The sequence below is a fragment of the Muscardinus avellanarius genome (genome assembly GCF_963383645.1).
Source record: "Muscardinus avellanarius genome assembly, chromosome: 12".
Taxonomy (NCBI): domain Eukaryota; kingdom Metazoa; phylum Chordata; class Mammalia; order Rodentia; family Gliridae; genus Muscardinus; species Muscardinus avellanarius.
In genome coordinates this window covers 15,621,238-15,644,331 of record NC_137798.1, presented here as the reverse complement: position 1 = coordinate 15,644,331, position 23,094 = coordinate 15,621,238, and the positions used below count along the sequence as shown (strand labels likewise).

General features: G+C 38.5%; 1 protein-coding gene across 1 annotated transcript in view; it reads left to right on the top strand.

Moving 5' to 3' along the window:
* The window catches only part of UNC13C (unc-13 homolog C), a gene marked incomplete at both ends in the record, with an annotated part of 469,864 nt that overhangs the window by 337,247 nt on the left and 109,523 nt on the right, over positions 1–23,094 (top strand). The window contains 2 exons of the mRNA XM_080707444.1: positions 3,208–3,285; positions 18,004–18,092. Coding sequence (XP_080563570.1) covers positions 3,208–3,285; positions 18,004–18,092 — 167 coding nt within the window. The remainder of the gene's footprint in view (positions 1–3,207; positions 3,286–18,003; positions 18,093–23,094) is intronic.

Here is a 23,094-nt window from a genome sequence, read left to right as displayed (position 1 = left end):
GAAGAAAGTCAAAATGTACAAATAAAAAGACTCAACTTATTTAACATAGGTTGTTTTTATCTTAGTAAATCCCTCAACAAGCAGTACTCTGAATTAGGCCAATGTTTCTTTTTTTTCCATTTACTATAGAGTTGTTTAAAGTAAAAGCTGTTTCATGATTAAATTTAAGATAGATTTGTGTAATCTGATTCTTGCTGATTTGATAAATTGATTTAATAAAAGTGAACTTTGGACATTTCAAGGTCAGGGACAGCTTAATTTTATCTATCTCTTCGTTACTGTGCCCCTTTTCGCCATGGTGTCCCTTGGGATAAGTCGCACTCCTTGCCAAGTGAGCCCACCATCTCTATTCATTTTGTTATTAGCTTTTTTTTTTTTTCATTGGAAATGATCAGGTTAAAAAGGCTTGGTGGGTAGCCTGTCTTTATATAACTGTTACTAGTACCCTGTTCTATGTGTCATTAAAATAGGCTGAATGCTAATATCAAATATCACCAAAAATCAAGTTAACTTAGACCTACAGGGACCATGTGACTGAACCTTTCACCCACGAGACAGGTTCCCATTGTTAAGTCCTGGTCTTACTGGGCCTGGATTTCTTTCTGGTAGGATTGCCCAAATTCAAGCCAAATCTTCCTCTTCAATAATAAAATGATCCGAATGACTCTAATTCTTATTGGGAAAAAAAAATTACTATTCTGTATGTATAGTTTTGGTCAAGATGCTGAATCCTCTGAAAATGTGAACATTTCTCTACCTGCCGTGAAAAGGAGTAAGCCTTGATCAGGGAGTTTGGTATCATGGCTAGGGATCAGAATAATGTGTGAAATATTGTGATTAGGCTAATCCAAATCTACGGGTGATAAATCTCAATTAATATTGTTAAAAATAAAGTAATGGCTAGAATTCAGGGAACAGAGTTGAGATTTAAAATTGTTTCCATGAATCAAAATTAAGATGTGGTCACTTTAAGAGTCAAGTACACAGTTTCACAAAGGTCAGGAGTCTGGTGAAGGCAGTAATAAAATCTTTCCACTCAGGAGAGCTCTCACCTCTCTGACATCCGGCAAGTCCTCTGCAGGACTCTCTGATTCATTATTGGCTCATTTCCCAGCCACTTGGAAGATACATCCATTTTCCTTTTTTCTTTGTTCTTTCCCTCTGATCTCCTGGCTCTTTGGAAGGAATAAGCAGCAAATGGGAAACAATTCTGTCACTGTTCCAAATTCTATTTTCCAATTAAAAATTAATTTCTACGATTCTAAGATTTCATTTATGTCTTGTCACAAAGACTTTTACATCTTTATTGCTGTTCTTTCTCTGCCTTTTTGGAAACAACTCAAGAGAGGTCTTTAGCCGGGCGTGGTATCCCAGTGCTTGGGACAGGAAGATGGCAGCCAGCCTTTGCAACTTAGTGAGGCTCTGTGTTTTAAAAAAATAAAAAATATATATATTAAAAATATATAGAGAAAGAGAAGAGCAAATAAGGTGACCTAACTGGGGATGGAAGGGGGAAGAGGAAAATTTTCTAATATTCATGATGTACATTAACAAACATCAAAGTCAAAGCAGGAGGGAGGGGGAGGGAGTGGGGTTGGAATTAGGAAGGGCTAAATGAGTGATGTGCATGTATGCCTCCACCATCCTGTACCCCATTAAGATGTATGACTACAGTGCACCAATAAAAGCTTTTAAAAAATAGGGCTGGGGGTGAGGCTTGCAGGTAGAATGCCCTGGGTTTAATCCCCAGAACTGCAAAAAGAGAGAGAGAGAGAGAGAGAGAGAGAGAGAGAGAGAGAGAGAGAGAGAGAGAGAGAAATGTCTTTAAATCATATATTTTGTGTAAAGTGATATGAAGTAGTCTAGAAAAGAGAGTGGAAAAATACTCAGCAGCCTGAGGTGAGACGATGTCACGGTGGAAAGAAAATCACATACACACTGAAGCAAAACAAATGCCAAGTGATGAAGACAAAGGAGAAAAGCTAGGAGGAAAGCCTCCAACCCAGACGGCAGATATCCTCGAGAAGGGACACACGGACTGAGCCAGACAGCCAAAGACTTTAATGGGGCAAGAGAATCTATGAAAGGTGTTTCTAATCTTTAAAAAACTTCAATGGGTTTAATAAATTCAGATGTTTTGGTTTTAAAACAATGAGATGGCAGAGAATTTTTCTTAGAATAAAGATTTAAAAGCAGAATGTAGTTAATTTCAAAGAGTGAAATGCCACAATTCTAAGGTGGAAGAAACTTGTGAGCAAGCCTCCAACGGCTTATTGTGTGACTCTGTTGTTAAATTTCATTCCATGCTCCTAAGAGAGATGTCAGATTTCTACTACTAAAATATTAGCTTGAGCCGGGCGTGGTGGCGCACGCTTGCAATCCCAGCGCTTGGGAGGCTGAGACAGGAAGATCACTCACACAGGTTCAAAGCCAGCCTCAGCTACTTAGTGAAGCTCTCAGCAACTTAGTGAGACCCTGTTTCCAAATAAATTATAAAATAGGGCTGTGGGTATAGCCCAGAGGTAGAATGCCTCTGGGTTCCGTACCCAGTACTGCAAAAGAAAAAAATTAATAAAAATATTAGTTTGAAATCATGTTCCCAGTGAATTAAGGTACTACCAGGAGACAGAAGACGCACACACACCAAGGGCTGACATCAAAATCAAAATGTACATCTGAGAAACACTTGCTCCCTGCTCTGTACACGTCTTTCTGGTCCTCTGCTGCCGGCCGGATGAACAAGTCCTAATACACACAGCCCAGAGGTGCAGCAATTTCATGCCCAAGATGGCGCACTATATTCTTGGTTATTGAAAATACTCTTGTAGCATTGGGATTTTGAATTGAATATTGACATGTGGAAAAGCACAATATACACTACGGTCTTGATCACACAAATGGCATGATGTATGGACAGGAGTGGGAAAGCTGCTTGTGGCTGGACGACTTTGTTCTTTGCTCTCTGTTTTTATTTCCTATAGTGTATATATTAACTTTAGAAAATAAAGGTTATTTTATAAACCTGAAAAAAGTTAGCGTTACATTTTTTTCTTTCCCATGCTTAACTATTAAAATCCATGATTTGAAATAGGAGTATTATATTTGACAATTATAATAATATAGCAATGATAGACATATACTAAATTTAAATTAAACTCATTCAATATAAGGAATATTCACGATACTTTTTTTTTACTTTATTTAAAGCCCTGTATCTTGATGAACAATATTCAACAATTGCGGGTACAACTAGAAAAAATGTTTGAATCTATGGGAGGGAAAGAGGTAAGTATATTTTTACTCCTAAATTTTTCCAAATACCTACTTAGAGATCATTCTCAGTATATCTCTTTGATAGAAAAGTAACTTAGTCAAGTTTTTACATGGTTTATCCAGGCACAGAAAGTGGTAATAATCTAAAATCCCACTAACAATTAAGGTACCTCTGATCTGCAACAGAATTCTTCAGTAAACAGAAGTGCGAGTGGAGGGACGGGATGGCATTTTGTCATGTGTATGTAGATAGTCATACAATTATCTGTATAATTATATGTATAAATGCTCAACTGTAAAGTACCACAAATTACAGAGCTCTTAATTGTATTGTACAATGTCAGTTTGAAGTTGATGTTTGCCATGAAATGTACCTCGTGGCGCCAGCAGTTCGGGATGTATCAGTAGTTTTATTTTTCACATCAAGAAAGCTACGTCAAGATGTGTTGCGTGTTGTGTCTGTAATGTGTCCTGTCTCTGTCCAACATCTTTGACCTGCCATGCCATGAACAGAAGAAGGAAGGAGAGAGATTCTTTTATGAGGTTTGTGATAGTAAACATCTGTCCTTTTGTGGCTCTTCTTCCCCATCACACCCAAAGGCCGCTGCACATCCTACTTATTTGCATTTGCTTATCTGATTGGGCAAAGAGGAAACATTAGTTGTGCACCTGACTTTTCCTGCCTGGCCCAGCCCCGCATTTCTGCCAACACACACACACACACACACACACACACACACACACACACTGCTAGGAGTATCTGGGATTGAGGGGCGGAGAGAGTGCTAAGACGGGGATCGTTAGGGGATGTGTCTTCTAACTCCCCTCCCCTATGAAACGGTCTCCAAGAGCAGCTAATATCAAGAGTGTATGAATATTTCTGTTCACATCATCCTCATGTTGTGTGACGTGTAGCGAGGTTAAAGTTTAAAGCCAATACTCCCTTTTTTCCCCCTAAATTTATAAGGCTGAAAATACTTCTTTTTAAAGATTGGGCTTCTTCGTGTGTGATGTTGCTTTTAATCCTAAGGAGACATTTATGCAGCCCCCATCTCTGTGCTACCAATGTCCGCTGAGTTTTCAGTCTCTTGAACAGTACAGTTGCTATTTAGCTTCCTACACATGAGAAGCACTAGAATACACGTGCGGTGGTACAGAACTAAATAGTGAACTTTATGAGTTGTGCTTCCATTGTGGTCTCAGTTCAATTTGTGTAAAACAAGGCTTCAGTCCCCCAAATTATGTTAATGTCTATTGCGAGGCTCGAGAGCATCAATCTTACTTTGAAGTTCTTAGGTTGAGTTGAGTGAGCACGAGCCAAGCGTGGTGACTTGAGATCTCCCTTTTAGTTTCAGTGATGCTTTATATTCAAACTTTTAAGTTCACTTACTGTTTTGAAAAGCGGTGAAGAAATTACTGATTTCTTGTGGGAAATCCTACCTACTTTCAATGAATTTTAAAGAACAGGAATCTTTTAAGAATCAAGTTATAGTTAAAATGCAAGGAAAGCAACAGCTGAACTCATGTCCAAGTGTAATCTGCAGCCTCCCAGGGACAAAGAAAGCTTTACAAACACAGCATAATGTTAGAATCATGTTCCCCCTACTCAGCCTCATCTAGGTACCAGAATCTCAAGATAATAGGCAGATTCCTTCCCAGATGTTACCTGAATAAGCTAGGATCTAAATAGATTCCCTAACATGGGCATATACAAAGACAAAAAAGAATTATATTAGGAATGACAGGATTCACCCTTCAATATAAGAATCAAAAACAGTACTTAATTCACATTTTAAAGGCTTTTAAATGTTATATAATGTAGGCTAATACTAATTCTCAGTTGTGTGTGTGTGTGTGTGTGTGTGTCTGTTGTTTCATTTTTCTGTTTTTTCCCAACAATGAAACTGATCACAAAACCTTGACTGGTATTACCAAGGCAAACTTTTCCAGCTCAGACCTCATTCTTCTTTTTTTAGGAGTTGATTATGTTGTCCTCTGCCATCTGGGTTGGGATGTGCACTTCTTGCTACAAACAGTCTAATCGGCCAATGATTGCTAGTGCTTTTGCTAAAAAATATTTTTAATGCCATGCATTTATTAGTTGGCTTCTCACAGTCGTGCTGCTTGCCACAGACATATTTCCAGAGTGCTGGCCACGCAGGCATGCCTGCATGATGCCATAGCGCCCGGCCGCTTTACCCTCACCGCCGTGTTAGGGCAGCTGCTCTTTCTTTACAGGATTAGCCTCTTTTCCCTCTGGAAACAGGAGTATTTAAAACATTTTCTTGGTTAAAAAAAAAATCTGCTCTGTGAAGACACAGAGCAGATTTCCAGATGAAAACATTATCTAACATTCTGACAAGCTCGGAATCATGTTGTTCACAGGGGCTCCAAAGCCAAGTCACCTGAACAGCTTTCATTAACCACAGCACACGAGGTGGGCACAGGCCGTGTCGAAGAAGTACTTTTCCAATGCTCTGTTTAGGGGAAAAAATCAAAAGAGAAAAGCAGACCACTAAATTTCTTCTATTAAGCGACTTTCCAGCATGGTTCATTGCATATAAATTAAAAGCATGTTTTGGCATAATGACTGTGATTTCTCTAGAAAATACACAAAAAATTAAGTTTCACAAACCATGAAGAAAAAGGAACCTGTAGGAATGAGGTCCAGGGTCTTTTTTTTTTAAGCGCCTCAGGTGATTTTTAATGTCTATACAGTTTTAGAAATTGCTGTAATAAAATAAAATCACCATAATAAAAATTCTAAAAGGAGGTGAGCTAGAAGCTGACCGTTTATACCACCATCCACATACTTCATTACCTGTCTCCCTAAAACACAGAAACAGAAAATGCACTATCAGAGTGCCATATGAAAATTGTCATTCATTGATGTTTATTTCCCTATAACATTTCAAATGGCTCAAAAATGAAACAGATGTATTTTAGTTATTAGTAGTAGTAGTAGTAGTATTTTGGTGGTACTAAGGATTGAACCTGGGGACATTCTCCTTCCGAGATACATCTCCAACCCTTTTTATTTTTAATTTCGAATGTGGTCTCGCTAAGTTGTTGAGGGCCTCTCTAAGTCACCGAGGCTAGTCTGGAACATGCTGTCCTCTTGTCTCAGCCTCCCAAGTACTGGAATCACAGTTGTGTGCCATCATGCCCAGCTCAGTTTTTATCTTAATAGCTTAATTATTTCATGAATATAACTCAGTGTATATAGAATGCAAATTAATACTTATCCTGTATTCATTTTGTAACAGAAACATTGTTATAGTTCATGGGAAGAATTTATTAATATGTCCCTGATCTACAATCTAATTTGTACCAGTATATGAAAAATACTATCAAATAATTTGAATTTTAATTTCTTTTCTGAAAGTCATAAGATTTTGGCTATGGACTTTTAAAAAAGAAGTAATTGATTTAGATTATATATTACTGGGTGCATAAGCAGAAGATGCATTACTTCTCTACAATATTGGTATAATCTAATTATCTCAAATGGTAGACTGTGTAGTTATCCATAAGCCTGATAACTATTGACAGTACTTCAAATACTAGAAATTGGCCATAGTTAAGATGTTTATATGGACGTGTTGGCTGGTTGGTTGGTTGGTTGGTTGGTTGGCTGGCTGGCTGGTTGGTTCAGCTAAACTCACTGACCACAAAGAAACCAAAGCTAACATAATGGTAATAGTATCTTTAGTGATACTTATCAAAAATGATTGAAGCTGGGTATGTTGGTGCACAACCATAATTTCAGTACTTATGAGACTGAGTTAGGAGGGTCATAGGTACAAGGCCAGCCTTGGCAACTTAATAAAACTCCATTTTGAAATAAAAAAAAAAAATTGGGCTGGGCTCAGGGCTTGAATGCCCTTGGGTTCAATCACCAATAGCAAAAAAAAAAAAAAAAAAAAGCAAAAACAAGGAATGATTAAGCCCTCTGACTCATCTAATGGTGGTGAGTTTTCCTGAAAAGTGACTTTCACATATGTGTAAACATGTACAGGGCCAAAAATTCTGTAACAAAGCTCACATTCTAATAAATAAAATTAATTATTTTTTGTTTCAGAGATACAGATTTATATCCTATTTAATTTTTAATGGTGAATTTGGTGTATCTATTGGAAATTGCATTTGACTTTCCTAAAGTGTACGTGTGTGTCTGTGTCCCTGTGTGTATGTGCATAAATCTCATTGATGCTCATCATCACAAAACCATTTAGCAAAATGGACTCTGTCATTAGCTAAGCAACCCCACCGGAGAGGAAAGAAACTAACCTCTGTCACTTTCCACTTGGTGTTACCCTCTCAACTCTATGCGTGCTGAGGCAACAGGAGATTGGGGATTGATGCTTTGAAGAAAATAATACTTTCTGCCCGTAGTTGCTAAACTTCACCTTGCATCGGTGCTACATGAGCTAGTGAAAGCATATTGCTGCTAAACTCCAGCAGTTTGATTCAGTAGGTGTAAGGCAGGGCCCCATAATTTTTACTGACAATACATTTCCAGGTGATACTGGTGCTACTGGTCTGGGTAATACACTTTGCCAAATATGAACAGGAATGAGGTGATTAGGAAATAATTCAGAATAACCTTTTTTTTTGGCTGTGTGACCTATTTTATTTTTATTTTTATTCTTTTTTTATTGGTACTTTATAGTCTCACATCATTATGTAGATCATGTTGCCAATGGCATACAGTACTTGGTCGGTCCCCTTTCTTTACCCCCCACCATTTCCTTCCTTCCCAAATTAGCCAAGCACAGAAAGAGAAGGGACAAATGTCTCCTCTAATATGCTCAAGCTAGGTAGTATTGGGGATGCCAGAGAGACTCCAGATAATGGAAGAGATCCTCAGTAGAGCCAGGGAGGAAGGGTAAGGTAGGAAGAAGGCTGAGGTTCATTAATAGAAATACCTTCTTTGCTTTATCTATGCAGAGCTCTTACTGGTCTACCTTCTGTGTTTTGAAAATCTTGATTCAGTGTGTGTGAAGGACCACTGAGACAGAAAACAATATTACAGGAAAATATTTGTACTAAAGAATAAAATAACCCCAAGTATAGGTGTCTAATCTGCAGTTAGTCATATAAAAAAAGCCCAGCATTCTTTTAAACATTCTGGACTTTATTATTATCTTTTATATATAACCTTATAATAAATAGCATTTTAATTTTAAACTTACTGTTCAGGTTTCTGATCTATTTCATCTTTTCATCAATAGAGATATAATTTAGTACTTAAAAATCAATTGGGACCAATATTATGTTTCTATCTTTTATAGCAACTACAAGATAAATTATAAACTAAATTATATGTTAGACATAGCTAAATAATAAGATAGTTTAAACTAGTCCCATTTTATCTTACTTTCAGTTCTAATTTTGTTTCCTAATGCAATTAAAAACTTTTAAGCCGGGCGTGGTGGCGCACGCTTGTAATCCCAGCACTTGGGAGGCTGAGACAGGAAGATTGCGCAGGTTCGAAGCCAGCTTCAGCTACTTAGTGAGGCTCTTGACAACAATGAGACCCTATTTCCCAATAAATCATAAAATAGGTCTGGGAGTATGGCCCAGAGGTAGAAAGCCCCTGGGTTCCACCCCCAGTACCACAAAAAACATTTTTTTAAACTACAAAATTTAAGTACCCATTGTTTTCTACTTATATTTACTGTATCTGTAGAGGGGGTAGGAGTTGGAGTAGGTGGTGCATGCCTGTAATTCTGGTACTTGCAGTACTTGGGAGACTGAGACGGGAGGATCTCAGGCTTGCGGTCAGCTTCAGCAACTTACCAAGGCCCTCCACAACTTAGTGAGAGCCTGTTACAAAATTAAAAATAAATACATAGATAAAATAGGACTAAGGGTGTAGCTCAGAGGCAGAATGCCCCTGGGTTCAATCCCAGTATCACAAAAAAAGAAAAGTCTTTGGCCTTTTGGCAGTAACAAGAGGAGTAAGATCTTATAAGACAACAGTTAGTAGAAAGGGATGCTCTGAAGGCAGATGCCCCGGGTCCACATGGACCACTCACGCTAAGCATCTCTTCTGCTCTGACTGCTCTATGGAAAACAACATGTGGAACATGAAGGCAGAATTTACTCTTTTATTATCTGTTCATTCAACAAATATTTGTTTACTGAACACTTAGTATATGTAAATTTCACTAGACACTGGAGATATGAACATTACTGGCATGTACAACCCCCCCTCCAAACACTTGGAGTTTGTTAGGGGAATCAGACCAACCAAAGAAATAGGGTTTGTGAGAGAAAATCAACAATCTTTCTAAACTTAAAAATATTCTTCAAATGAAAATTGTGATTTTTATGCCTTACCTTGTAATAATCCAAACAAAAAAACTCTCTAGTTTCTGGAGAAGTTGTGTAAATAAAGATCAAAGATGAAATTTTATCTGACTGAATTTAAAAAAGCAACCAATTTTTTAGTTTCATAGCACAGATAACAAGGAGTGTTTGAGGTGCTGGTCTTTTTATTTTGTCAACATAAAGATATTTTCTGGTATCTTCCTTCTCCTACCCATCTCTACAATCAGATTAACAAATTGGATGTAATAGAAAATTAAGAGAATAATGAGGGCTAGAAGGTAACTTGTATTGAGATGATTTAATAGATATGGTTAAGAATCCAGCAATACTACCATAGAAAGTTTGGCTGGTCGCTAAGCTTATGAAATTAAGAAAAGGTGCCACGAAGACAGTTGAGAAATTTCAGGGCTGGCAATCCATGTCAAAATGAAATACAGACCCAGACAAGTGCTGGTTGTTAACCTTGTTCCCCAGAGGACTGGGGAGAACATGGGGTCATTCACATACTCCAAGTTTCTTTTTAGACCAGTCTTTCTCTAAGTCTTAAGAAAACTTAAGGAAAGCAGATACATGACACATCCGAGAGGGAGAGAAATAACTTCACTACAAATATCAACCTCTACAAGAAATCCATTTCAATTCTGTGTCATGATCACCTTCAATTGTTCATGACTAATAAACCACAAATCAGCCTAGTCACTAGTAAAACATCTTTGTTTTACTTTTTCTTTTCTCTAGACTTTATTATCTTTATTTTTTGATTGACATGTAATCATTGTATATATTTTAGGATATAACACAAGGTTTCAATTCATGTATACATCGTAATGATGAAACCAGCAGACGAATCACCTTAAAATTGCATCATTTCTTTCTAGGCAGTACAGTCAAAATCCTCTCTTCCAGGTATTTTGAGATATCCAATGTATCATTGCTAATTATAGTCACCCTACTGCTCAGTAGAACATTAGAGCTTATCTCTTCTAACTGTAACATTTCAGCCACTAACCTTCCTCTCCCTTCGGAAACTCAGGCAGCCCTCCCTCCTCCATGTTGACAGAATAGTCCTCAGACATCTCTTGACAATGGCCCGGGGTGTTCTGTCCTTACCACTTGATTGTCAGTTGCCTGAACATACATTCACATTGTGAACAGTAGTTTGTTGTGGCTATAATAATGTAAACAACCAAATGTGTTGAATCATGGGGCTGGGCAGAAAGGCAGTGCTTACAGGAGGAATGCTAAGCAAAGAGTTTCATTTCTCTTCCCGACTTATTCCTACTTTGTACAGCTTTACAGTTAGTCAGCCAATAGATGTAAATAATAAACTGTAAAGTCCTTTCCAGATAAATTATCATACTTGGGGATTTTTCACTTGTATTATGTGGGAGAGAGTGTGTGGTACTAGGAAATGAACTCAGAGGCATTCTACTCCCAAGCTACATCCCCAGAACAATTTTATTTTCATTTGGAAACAGGGTCTCAGTAGGTTTCTGAGAGCCTCACTAAATTGCTGAGGCTGTCTTTGAACCTGTGATCCTCCCAAGTACTACAATTACAAGCATACGCCACGGCACCTGGCTTGCTTTTTTTTTTTTTAATGAACATTTTCAAAAGGGAATTACATTCTAAAATCACTGCTCTTTGGTTTCCATGTGGCTCCAAAAGCATGACACATTGCCCAGGCCTTGGTTTTCTTACCTCAAAAAGAAAGGAGTGGGGCCATGTTCTAAAATTATGTGGTCAAGAACGTTGAAGGACAAAAACGTTAGCAACACATAATATAGAAGATTAGTGTGTGTCGTGTGGGCGGGAATGGAAGAAAATGTTTAAACTAAGAGAAAATATCATGCCACTCCTGTGAGACTTGAAGATGTAATTCAAAGTAAAAAGGACAGAGAACTAGAAATATAAAATCCAGAGTTCACTATGTATTCACCAACTCAGAACTATAGTGAATACATTTCAAAAGATAAGGCAGTCTTTTCCCCGCTTCAGTTGTCTAGGCTAAGGAAACGAACTTGACACATCTCAAAGGCATTTAGTTAATTTAACGTACAATGACAGTTGTATTCACTGCGTATTCTCTTTAATTAGGATGATGGAGAGCTACTGATGTTCTTCAACTATTTGAAACAAAGAAATGAAAGGAAGGGAGGGAAGGAAGAAAGGGAGGGAGGAGGAGAGGAGAAAAATGAAGGAGGAGACAGAGGGGCAAAGAAGAAAGGGAGGAAAGACATAGCAGTATCATTGTAAAGCTGGAACACGTTTGTTTGCAAGAGAGAGGACCATATAGTTTATTTCTGGAAACACACTGCAGTATCCAAGCAAGTCCACAGCTCTACAAAATGATTTAGGGGATCTCAGGGAGATTACCCTAATGACTTCTCAATCATGCACTCTAGGTTTAACTAGTCTTATAAGATGAAATGGTTCTGGTCAGTGGAAAGGCTGGAGAGAACTGATCTTTTCAAAATAAAAAAAAAATAGTAAGAACCCAGATAAGATTGTGAGAAATTGCTGGAAGCAATTCTCTAGTTGACAGACAGCTTGAGAGGTCAGTAAGTGCTAAAATTATATTTTGATTTAATAAAGCAACTCTGAGAACACAATTAAAAGGATGGAAGGAAACAGGAACAGAACTCAGAGGTGAAATAGACTCGATGAGAAAATATTGAACCAGGAAGGGAAAAGAACTAAACAAAAAGAGAAAAGAGTTAAGAGAGATTATCAATCATATTTGGTGTTCAGCCAGATGCAGTGGCACAGGCCTGTAATCCCAGCACTCGGGAGCCTGAGAGGAGGATCAGGCTTCACAAACAGCCTCAGCTACTTAGCAAGGCCCTCTGCAACTCAATGAGATCCTGTTTCAAGAACAACAACAAAAAAAATAGTCTGAAAAATAGGGCTGGGGGTGTAGCTTGGAGTACAATGCCCCTGGGTTCCATCCCCAGTACTGCAAAAAATAATAATAATAAAGTAAAATAAAAATAAATATTTGGTGTCCAAGGCACTATGAAAGGGAAAAAAAAGTCAAAGATGCCTGAAGTCTGCCTTGTATGCCGTTAACCAAATTGGCGAGAAAACAAAGAGGAAATGTAAGTTAAAGGTGATCTCGTAATAAGTTCCGTTTTTTATATGTGACTAAGGTATGTGTGGGCCACCAGAGTGGAGAAATCTAATAGGCACTTGAGAACGCAGGTAAGATGCCCGGGCAAGCCATTAAGGCTGCAGACAATAGATTTGTGGGTAGGTGAGTGGTAGATGAAGCCATGCACGTGAGTGTAATTCCTCAGGGAGGGTGTAAAATGAAAACTAAACTGGAAAGGAAAAGCTGAAGGTCACTAATATGTCAGCTACACAGAGGCCTTGACGTCAATGAAGGAGGAGCAAGGAGCTGAGAGCTTGAGAAGAGTAAATACCAGCAGGAGTTAAGACTGAGTAGGACAGACACGGTCCCTGGATTTGATAAGTAAAGAGCATTGTTAGCAAGACATTGTGGCCCATGCCTATAATCTCAGATCTTGGGAGGCTGGGATAGAAAGATCTCAGGTTCTAGGAGAGTGTCAGCAATGTAGCAAGACTCCTGGCAACCTAGTGAGACCCTGTTTCAAAACAAGAAAATAAAAAAGTACCAGGGGTGTAGCTCAGAGGTAGAATGCCTCTGGATTCAATCCCCAGAACTATAGAAAGGGAGAGAGGAGAAGAAAGGAGAGGAGGGGAGGGGAGGGGAGGGGAGGGAAGGGAAAGGGAGAGAAGAGAAGAGAAGAGAAGAGAAGAGAAGAGAAGAGAAGAGAAGAGAGAGAAGAGAAGAGAAGAGAAGTCTTTTGACCTATGTGTGAATATGAGTGATTTATCCAGATAAGAAGCTAAATTGAAGATCAGTGAACATTTGAGTGACAAGGATGTGTGTCAATAACTCCTCCACTTATGCTGTGAGCCCAGTGAAGGTCAATATATTACTACATGTCAGTGAGAAAGTAGGTCCAAATAAGTTTGGCCATTCTTTCATTTGTCCAATTTTTTATTTTAACATAAATGTTATTGGAGAATATTTATAGGATGAGAGAGTAAAGTTAACAACTGAGGGATTAAAGAGGAAGAAAAAAGAATAATAGATGAAACAAAATCTAGAAGGACCCTGAGCCTGGTCAGAGTTTTTATTAGAAAGGAGGTTTTCATTTTTATAGAAACAGTGATAAAGTTTTCATTTATTAAAAGACTTCATGTAGCCGGGCATGGTGGCGCACGCTTGTAATCCCCGCGCTTGGGAGGCAGAGACAGGAAGATCGAGCAGGTTCGAAGCCAGCCGCGTGCGCTGGTTTAGGAGACCCCGTTTCCAAATAAAAATGTAAAAATAGGTCTGGGAGTGTAGCCCGGAGGTAGAAGGGCTTCCAGGAACCCCAGTACCACCAAAAAAAAAAAAAAAGACTTCATGCAAAAATATTAAGTGATTTAGTGCAAAAGTATTAAGGGATTCAATGCAAAAAATAAAGGATTTAATTCAAAAACTTTCAAAAGAACTCACTTGCTGGGGAAATGGTGGTCAGGCAGTGGCCTTTCTTCCTGATCTTAATACTGATGAGCTGAGTACAAGCAAAGCAGCCTACGAACCTGGAGAAGAGAAAGAAAATGACCAGTGATAAAGCCGGTGGGAAAGAAATGATGTTCACACTAAGACTACCTTCTTCCATGTGAAGTCTCTACTGCACAAGAATTCACACTGAGGTGCTCGAAGCGTTTCGGTGCCACTCTGCAACCCTCTGACTACAATCCCAGCAAGAACTTGAGAGTCTGATTAACAATTTCTGTTCTCTGAAGGTGAAAGAACATATACTGTCTTTAGATCCATAGGGAACAATTGGGGGTTTAGGAAACAAAACACATGCACAAAATAAGGTATGGCAACCATATTTTCTGAAGCAAACAAATATCAGGATATTCTGACATGGTCTGACAATGAGACAGATATGTGAAATGAAAACTAATTTGGTAAATCCAGAATATATTGTTGCTAAGGAATAAATTATTTCAAAAAAAAAATTTTTTTTTTCAGTACTGGGGATGGAACCCAGGGGCATTCTACCTCCGAGCTACACTCCCAGCCCTAGTTCTTATCCTTTATTTTGAAACAGGGTCTCACTGAGTTGTAAAGGGCCTCACTGCAGGGCGTGGTGGTGCACGCTTGTCATCCCCGCGCTTGGGAGGCGGAGACAGGAGGATCGCGCAGGTTCGAAGCCAGCCGCGCGCGCGGGCTTAGGAGACCCTGTTTCCAAATAAAAATGTAAAAATAGGTCTGGGAGTGTGGCCCGGAGGTAGAAGGGCTTCCAGGAACCCCAGTACCACTAAAATAAATAAATAAATAAATAAATAAATAAATAAATAAATAAATAGCCTCACTAAGTAGCCGAGGCTGGCCATGAACCGCCATCCCCCTGTCTCAGCCTCCCGAATGCTGGGATTTCAAGTTTGAGCCACCACGCCCAGCCCAAAGCATCCTATTAATAGTCAACATGAGATTTCAGTGCAAGCAGAAGCAGGGCTGTGTGGACCAGGACCGCTCCTGGGGAAACTTCTGCTCCTCTCTGTCTTCACCCCCCTCAAACATTTGATGGATGCCTAGGCCTGCAAGGAATTGGGAGAGATGCCTCCCTAGAAAATTAAGATAAAGTTCTGTGAAAAAGGTGGATTTTTAAGAAAGCCATTATGAGAGAGCACTGCCTACACAGTAACAGGAAAAGACGCCTTTAATGCAGAAGCCAGAGCTTCCAACTGCCTAGGGCTGGGTATTTGGGGGAAAAGGTTTGCCACGGAAATGATAACTGGGTTGCGTTTTAAAGGACAACTGAATGTGAAGCTTGAAGCAAAGGAACACACCTTGATCCTTTTGGAGAAGCACCAGGCGTGGTAGAGTCCAGAAGGCCAAGGCCACATGTTTCATCTCACATGTGGAAGCTAGAAGGGAAATCAGAACGAAGACAGACTCCAGATAAATGAAGAGAAGGGCCAGCAGAGGAGGCAAAGGGGCTTGGGGAAAGAAGGTTTGCAGAGGGAAAAGGAGGACTGAGGGAGGAAACGGTTCAATGCTGCTGGGCCCATATGTGAAGGTGTCACAGCCAATCTCACTACCAGGTAGGAGGAGGGAGGAGGGGAGAGCAGAGTGGGATGCAGGGGATGCAGCAGGTGACGCATGTGTGCACGAATGGGTCACTTTGGATCACACTGAGATGTATAATTAGAGGGCACCGATAAAGGCGTTGAGAGCCAATACTCAAGTGTTGGTAAAAACTAAGCCGGGCGTGTGGCCCACACCTGTAATCCCAGCATTGGGGAGGCTGAGACAGGAGGATCGAGGTTCGCAGACAGCCTCAGTTACTGAGTGAGGCCCTTTGAAAATCAGTGAGACCCTGTTTCAAAATTTTAAAAAAATTTAAAAAATAGGGCTGGAATTGTAGTTCAGAGGTAGAGTGTGCCTGGGTTCAATCCCCAGCACCACAAGACGGAAGGAAGGAAGGAAGGAAGGAAGGAAGGAAGGAAGGAAGGAAGGAAGGAAGGAAGGAAGGAAGGAAGGAAGGAAGGAAGGAAAAAGGAAGGAGGAGGGAGAAAGGGAGGAAAATGAAGGAAGGAAGGAGGGAGGAAAGAAGGAAGGAAAAGGAAGGAGGGAGGGGGGAAGGAAGGAAGGAAAAGGGAGGAAGGAAAGAAGGATGGAAAAGAAAGGAAGGAAGGAAGTTAAAGAAAGGAAGGAAGAAAGGAAGGAAAGGAGAGAGGGAGGAAGGAAGGAGGAAAATGGAGCTGGGGATATAGCTCAGTGGTAGAATGCTGCTGGGTTCAATCCCCAATACTGAAAAAAAAATAAACCTTAAAATGAACTTTGCTTGCCAGCTAACTTTCTCATAAAAGTTATTTATATGCCACAGTTCAGTGGTATATAAAATATCTCAATGGTGTGAAAACTCATGTGCTACCCATATGACTATGGTTTAGTCTGCTTATCAAGACTGTACTTTAGATTCCGAGCAGGTGACGCGTGTGTGCATGAATGGGTCACTTTGAATCACACCGTGATGTATTAATCAGAGATCACCAATAAAGGTGTTTTTCTAGCCTAGACTTTGGAATTCCCAAAAGAATTCCTGCTTTTATAGAGTGTAGGATGAAAGATTTACCATAAATTCAGAATTTGATCCAGAATTTCAGATTGCCCTTTACATGAATTTCTCTCTGCTTGATACAATGCATGTTTTATAAGGTTTGGTTTGGTTTACAACACAAAACACAATTTTGGTAAAATCACAACTGACAAACAGAATACAATTTCCTAAAATGCTTGGTAAAATATACATTGATCTTTCAATTTAATGGCAAGAAAATATTTGTTAATGGATTAATGCATCTGTTTATTTATTTACTTATTTATAGTTTAAGCTATTTCATATTACAAATATTATTTTAAGAACAAATCAGATAAAAAGAAATGTTGGCCTCTAAAAGCAGGCATCAAAATTCAGTTATCTTGATCTGATTGTTTTTCTTTTTCCCCCATATTCATTCATAGGATTAGTCTGAGTTATAAATTATTGAATTCCTAAAGAAACATAAAATGTTCAATTTTGAATATTAAGCCCTAAGTTACAAATAGAATCGTAGGGAAGAAGAACATGGAAGTACTTGGATAAGTTTATCATATTACTTAAAATCCTAAAGTTGGAAAAATCTGGAAATAGCTTCTAATAAGTCTCGACCTAATACAAGGCTTAGCATCCATTATCCAAAAGGCTCCAAACTAAAAAATTTTTGAGTGTCATGTCAGCACTCAAAAAGGTTTGGATTTTGGAGCATTGAGCTTTCAAAGTTTTGGAATACAAATGCTAAACCAGTAAAGTCTAGACAAATGTTCCAAAATTTGATGAAATCTGAAATACTTCTTTTGCCAAGCATTTTGAATTAGGGATACTCATCCTATTCTAAAAACGTAAATTTTAAACTGAATTTTTCATTTTTACTTGTCTGATTTGTTTATAATAATATTAAGGATTGAAGTCTATTTGGAAGCAACACATATATTAAAGGAATGTATACGGTGTTGGATTTTCTAAATTATGAAAGCATGTTCTGAGGATTTTTTATGCTTTGCATTCCATTTCTGTAACCAACAAAACCTTTGCTATCTCTTAGATAGAAGCATGCCATGCAACTCAGTTCCCCATATATAAGAACCCTCCTGATTTCTTTGCAATTTTCTAAACTTTTTCGTTTGATTTCAAATAGAAATATAAAGAAAAAAAATCTATATGCATTGTTCAAAGTGACTATATAATAAGCAAAATGCTCTAAGAGAAACAGAGATTTGCTTCTTAAAACTCCAAAATAATATTGCCTTTGATCTTTCTGCAGCTGGACCCTGAAGCTAGTACCATTCTGAAAGAACTTCAAGTCAAACTCAGTGGGGTTCTGGATGAGCTCAGTGTCACGTATGGTGAAAGGTAAGCAGCCTAAGGGGTCATCTATGAGTGTTGGGTTTTCTTTATAATAATCATTCCTTTGGAGCTATTTCTTCAACTGGCTAAATCCATTAACTGGCTAATCCTATCTAAGTCTCTCCTCTGAAAATTCTCTCATGACCTCACGATCTAATAATGATGCCATGTTGTGTGCTCGGGAGAACACTGCATCCTTTAATGGGGTAGCACATACCAGTGTTTTCTAGGTTTTGATTTACTTCTATGTTTCCCTCACTTTTCTCCAGGCTGAAATGTATCTCATACCTTTGGCAATTCCAGTGTGTAAAGGTTAGCAATGGGCTACTGAAAGAATGAAGAAATGGAGGGAGGAAGGAGGAAAGATGGAAAGAAGGAAGGAAGGAAGGAAGGAAGGAAGGAAGGAAGGAAGGAAGGAAGGAAGGAAGGACTTTACATTTTTGTTTGAGTCAAACATAAATGTGGCTGCGCTTCAGAATAATTGAATGCCCAACTCTGACCAAGTTGAGTCATGAGTCTTGTATAGGAGTCTGACTGCAACTGTTTCTTGGGTAGAAGTTTGAAAACAACTTACATATACATTTTTCTTTCTTTTTTCTTTTTTAAAATTTTTTTATTGGTGCATTGTAATCATATATCTTAATGAGATAAAAGACGGTGGAGACATACATGCACACATCACCCAATTAGCCCTTACCCAAATCCTATCCCATTCACTCCCCCTCCCTCCTTCCCATGTTTGGCTTAGTGATTGACTTTGATATGTTTAAGTACATCATGTGCTTTAGAGAGTTTCCCTCTTCCCCCTCCCATCCCCTCAGTTAGGTTGCCTTATTTGCTCCTCTGTAGAATCTTCTTCTTCATCTAGAGTTCCTCCTGTTACCCATTTCTCCCTAGCTTTTTTTTTTTTTTGCATTATTAGGGAGAACATCCAATTTCTTATTTTTTTGTGACTGACTAACCTCACTTGCATAACGCCCTCCAGTTCCATTAATTTCCCTGTAAATGGTGTAATTGTGTTCTCCTTTATGGCTGAGTAAAATTCCATTGTGTACATATCCCACAGTTTTGTAATCCATTCATCTGTTGATAGAAATCTTGGCTGTTTCCATAGTTTAGCAATGGTGAATTATGCAGCTATGCGCTTAGATACATAATTGATAATCCCAGAGTATGAGACTTAGCAAAACACTGTTTTAAAAAAAAGTGCTACAGGGCAGGCCTATAATAAGCCTAGAACTGTGGAGGCTGAGACTAGATGATTGCAGGTTGAAGACCAGCCTCAGCAACTTAGTGAGATTCCAAGTGACCCAGTGAGACACCGCTTCAAAACAAAAAGTAAAAAATGGGTTGGGGGTATAGCCCGGAGGTAGAATGCCTGTAGTTTAATCCTGAGTACTACAAAAAATGCCAACATAACTCATCTATACTATGGTTCTAAAAAAAGAAAACTTCACCCTAGACAAACAATTTTGATCCTATAAGAAAAAGTAATTATCTCATTATCAAATGATAAAATAGACAGGAAAGCAAATATATCTTTGAAGGTATTCATTACATTAATATGTTATTGATTTATTTATTTACTTATTTATTTGCTGGTCCTTGGGATGGAACCCAGGGGCATTCTACTTCTGAGCTACACCCCCAGCCCTATGTTTTATTCTTTAGTTTGAAACAGGATCTCAATGAGTTGTAAAGGGCATCAATAAGTAGCTGAGGCTGTCCTTGAATCTTAATCAATCAGTAGCTACGTAATCAATAAGTAGCTGAAGCTGTCCTTCAAACTTCCTGTCTCAGCCTCCTGAATTCTGGGATTATGAGCATGTGCTACTATGCCTGGCTATAGTTTGTTTTAAATGTTAATTCAATGAACGTTGACTTATCAACGTAAACCATGCATTCAGTTACCCCCTAAGACTATATGAATTTCTCTTATGGCAGAGACTATGTCTTCTAACACTGTTCTTTTCCTTAATGGTGTTTCAGAAAGACGCACGGTTAATAAACACGTGCCAATTGCTAATGCCATTACTTTAAATCAGAAATAATAAAAAGAAAAGATGCTGAAAGCATCACAGTTTTGCCTCACATATAAGAATGAAGCTGAATAAGGAGAACTTCTGTACCTGGCCTGTCTTGATTAGCAGAGGTGTGTTGGTAGCTGGCCTCATGAAGCCTACACAGCTCAGTGGCTGAGCAGGATCAGCCCAACTGGATAGGATGTGGGGGAGTAGCTCTGCCCTGTTAGCTGATCTGTATGATCCCTCCTGCTCAGCCTGAATGTTAATCTGCAATATGAAAACTCCATTTACCTGAAGTTGCAGAAGCAGCAGATGATTGATCTGGAGGCATCGGGGTTCCCTGGCTTTGACCTGCAGTGCCACTTACTGATGGCTTTGGCTCAGCCATTTCCAGCAGGCCTCTCTTTGAGTTGTAAATTAATGTGTGATTAGGAGAAAGACTGTTGCCCTCAGCTACAAAGATATGAGGAACTGGGAAATTATTTAGTAAAGGGGGAAGGAGGAGTCAGGAATAGCTAAAAGTGTTCAGAACTTTATGGGAAATAAGAAGACTGAACAGAATAGAAACTAAAATATAAACAAAAGACATCTATATTGCTTTCTGTACAATAAATTATTCTGTTGAACCAGTGCTTTTTGTTTTATTTGAGAAGGAAGAATGTTTGGTTACAAGGATAGGCTATAAATTCTGATTTGAAAATATCTGGACAAAATGGAATCATAAAGAAAGCAGTCTGTCGTAGGAAGGCACTTGAAGGGCTTTATCTGTGTGAGGTTTGATATCGTAGCTTACATATTAAAGCCCATGGATCCATTCCTCCCTCCATTGTTTCTTAAGAACAGGAGTAAACAGGGCGCTTGCCATGCTTTTCTTATAAAAAGAATAATTGCTATATCCTTGTTGCTATGATACATCACACCCAAAGTTGATGGGAATTCCTCAGTGATCACTGTGATTTCTTGCAAAGTCAAAGTGGATAACTTTAGTCTGATTCTCTCCTTCTGAAGCTCTAAATTAGCAATCTGGAACATTAAAAACAAGTGCATAATTAATTCTAAAAATCAATTTGATTTTGCAACATTTACACAATTTAAAAATTCCACTATATGCATCAGTTCATATGATTTTGCAGCAAACCCAGAGCAGAGCCAAACCACACATTTGAAACCCAGGTTCCTAATATATTCTGAAGAGCTGAGACTATTTTTTTCAGTGATGAATTAAAATTGTTCTTAAAGCTGGTCTTAAATTTTTCAAAACTCATTCCACTTACATTTCTGCTTAACAACAAATTTTTCACAGTGGTGTTTTGGTTTACTATAGTTCTTTCACTGTTAACCTTTGATAACAAAGGCTGGCTGGATTAAATAAACAAAGAATTCAGGAAATTTTCATAGAAATTCTAAGTGTTTGGCTCCTTGGATACTCACACAATCTGTCAGTATTTACTGGTACTACTTTTATTCAAGCTGGTTACTAAAGATTTTGTCAACCAAAATATGGATAGACAAAAAAAGACTAAGAAAATTTACTAAGAAATTAATAAAGACAAAGTCTTATTAGGTGTGTTTAGTTCCCCTGAACTCATGCAAATGTAGAGTGTCATTGAACCTGCCTAGGTGGCCATACACAGATAAATGAATAAAAATGAGTTAATATGTACATAATTGAGTTTTAGTTGTAATGAAGATTAACGTCGTAAAGAAGATTATCATTTGCAGGAAAACAAATAACAAAGGTGATTCTTATTACAGCCAGCAGGATCATTGGTGGAGAAGTGGTAAATCAACTAGTTAGAAAATTCCAGCAATGGCCAGGCGCGGTGGCGCACACTTGTAATCCCCACGCTTGGGAGGCAGAGACAGGAGGATAGCGCAGGTTTGAAGCCAACCGTGCTGGCTTAAGAGATCCTGTTTCCAAAAATAAAAAAGTATAAAATAGGTCTGGGAGTGTAGCCTGGAGGTAGAAGGGCTTCCAGGAACCCCAGTACCACCAAAAGAAAAAAGAAAAAAGAATCCAGCATTATTTGCCTTTTTTATTGCCCCAAGAATCTACTTCATTAACCCATTAAATATGCACACCCTAAGGACCCGCTTTCCGCACATTGCCCACTACCACCCTTCCTTGCAGTCCCTAGGTAACAAAAGGCCAAAGGCAGGTCCAGCCAGACAAAAGCCAGATGCCCATGGATCTGAATTCCCTTGGGTGAGAACTTGGAAGAGGTTATTTCATTGAACTTGATAAATATAAAGAAAGCTAAGAAATGAGCCGCTCCTGTAGGGACCAGCTAGATCCAAGGATCAAAAAACAGTACAAATGTCAAGTTGAGAGGGGAAGAATGGTATTGTCAACAGTAGAAAGTAAACAAGGGGAGGTCAGAATCTCAAAACAGAGAAAGACCAAACATAATGGTAGAATGAAATAAAGCACTGAACATATGCTCAAAATTATAAAGTTTTCCACATGAGGCCATGCCAAAAACTGAAAAAAAGAAAGACTTTACAAGAGACTAAATAAAATATTCATAAATGAGCTAAGATTAAAAAGTCTCTATACTACAGGAACAAGAAGTTGTGCCTATTTAGTTCGTCAACATATTTGCTGGCCGTTTGCATTTCTTCTTTTGAAAAGTGTCTATTAATTTCAGCTGCCCATTGTTAATTGGCCTATTTGTTTTTTTAATAGTAAGCTTTTTAAACTCTTTCTATATTCTAGATATTAGACTTTTGTTTGATGCGTAGGTAGCAAAGATCTCCCACTCTGTAGGTTCTCTCTGTAGAATTTTGGTTTTCTTTGCTATGCAGGAGTTTTACTTTTAATGCTATCCCATTTATTGACTCTTGTTTTAATTTCTCGAGTTTTTGTGGTCTTATTAAGGAATAATTTTTTTTACTTATCCCTATATGTTATAATGTTAGTCTTACGCCTTCTTCGAGCAGTTCCAAAGTTTCTGGTCTTTGAACCATTGATTTTTGTGCAGGGT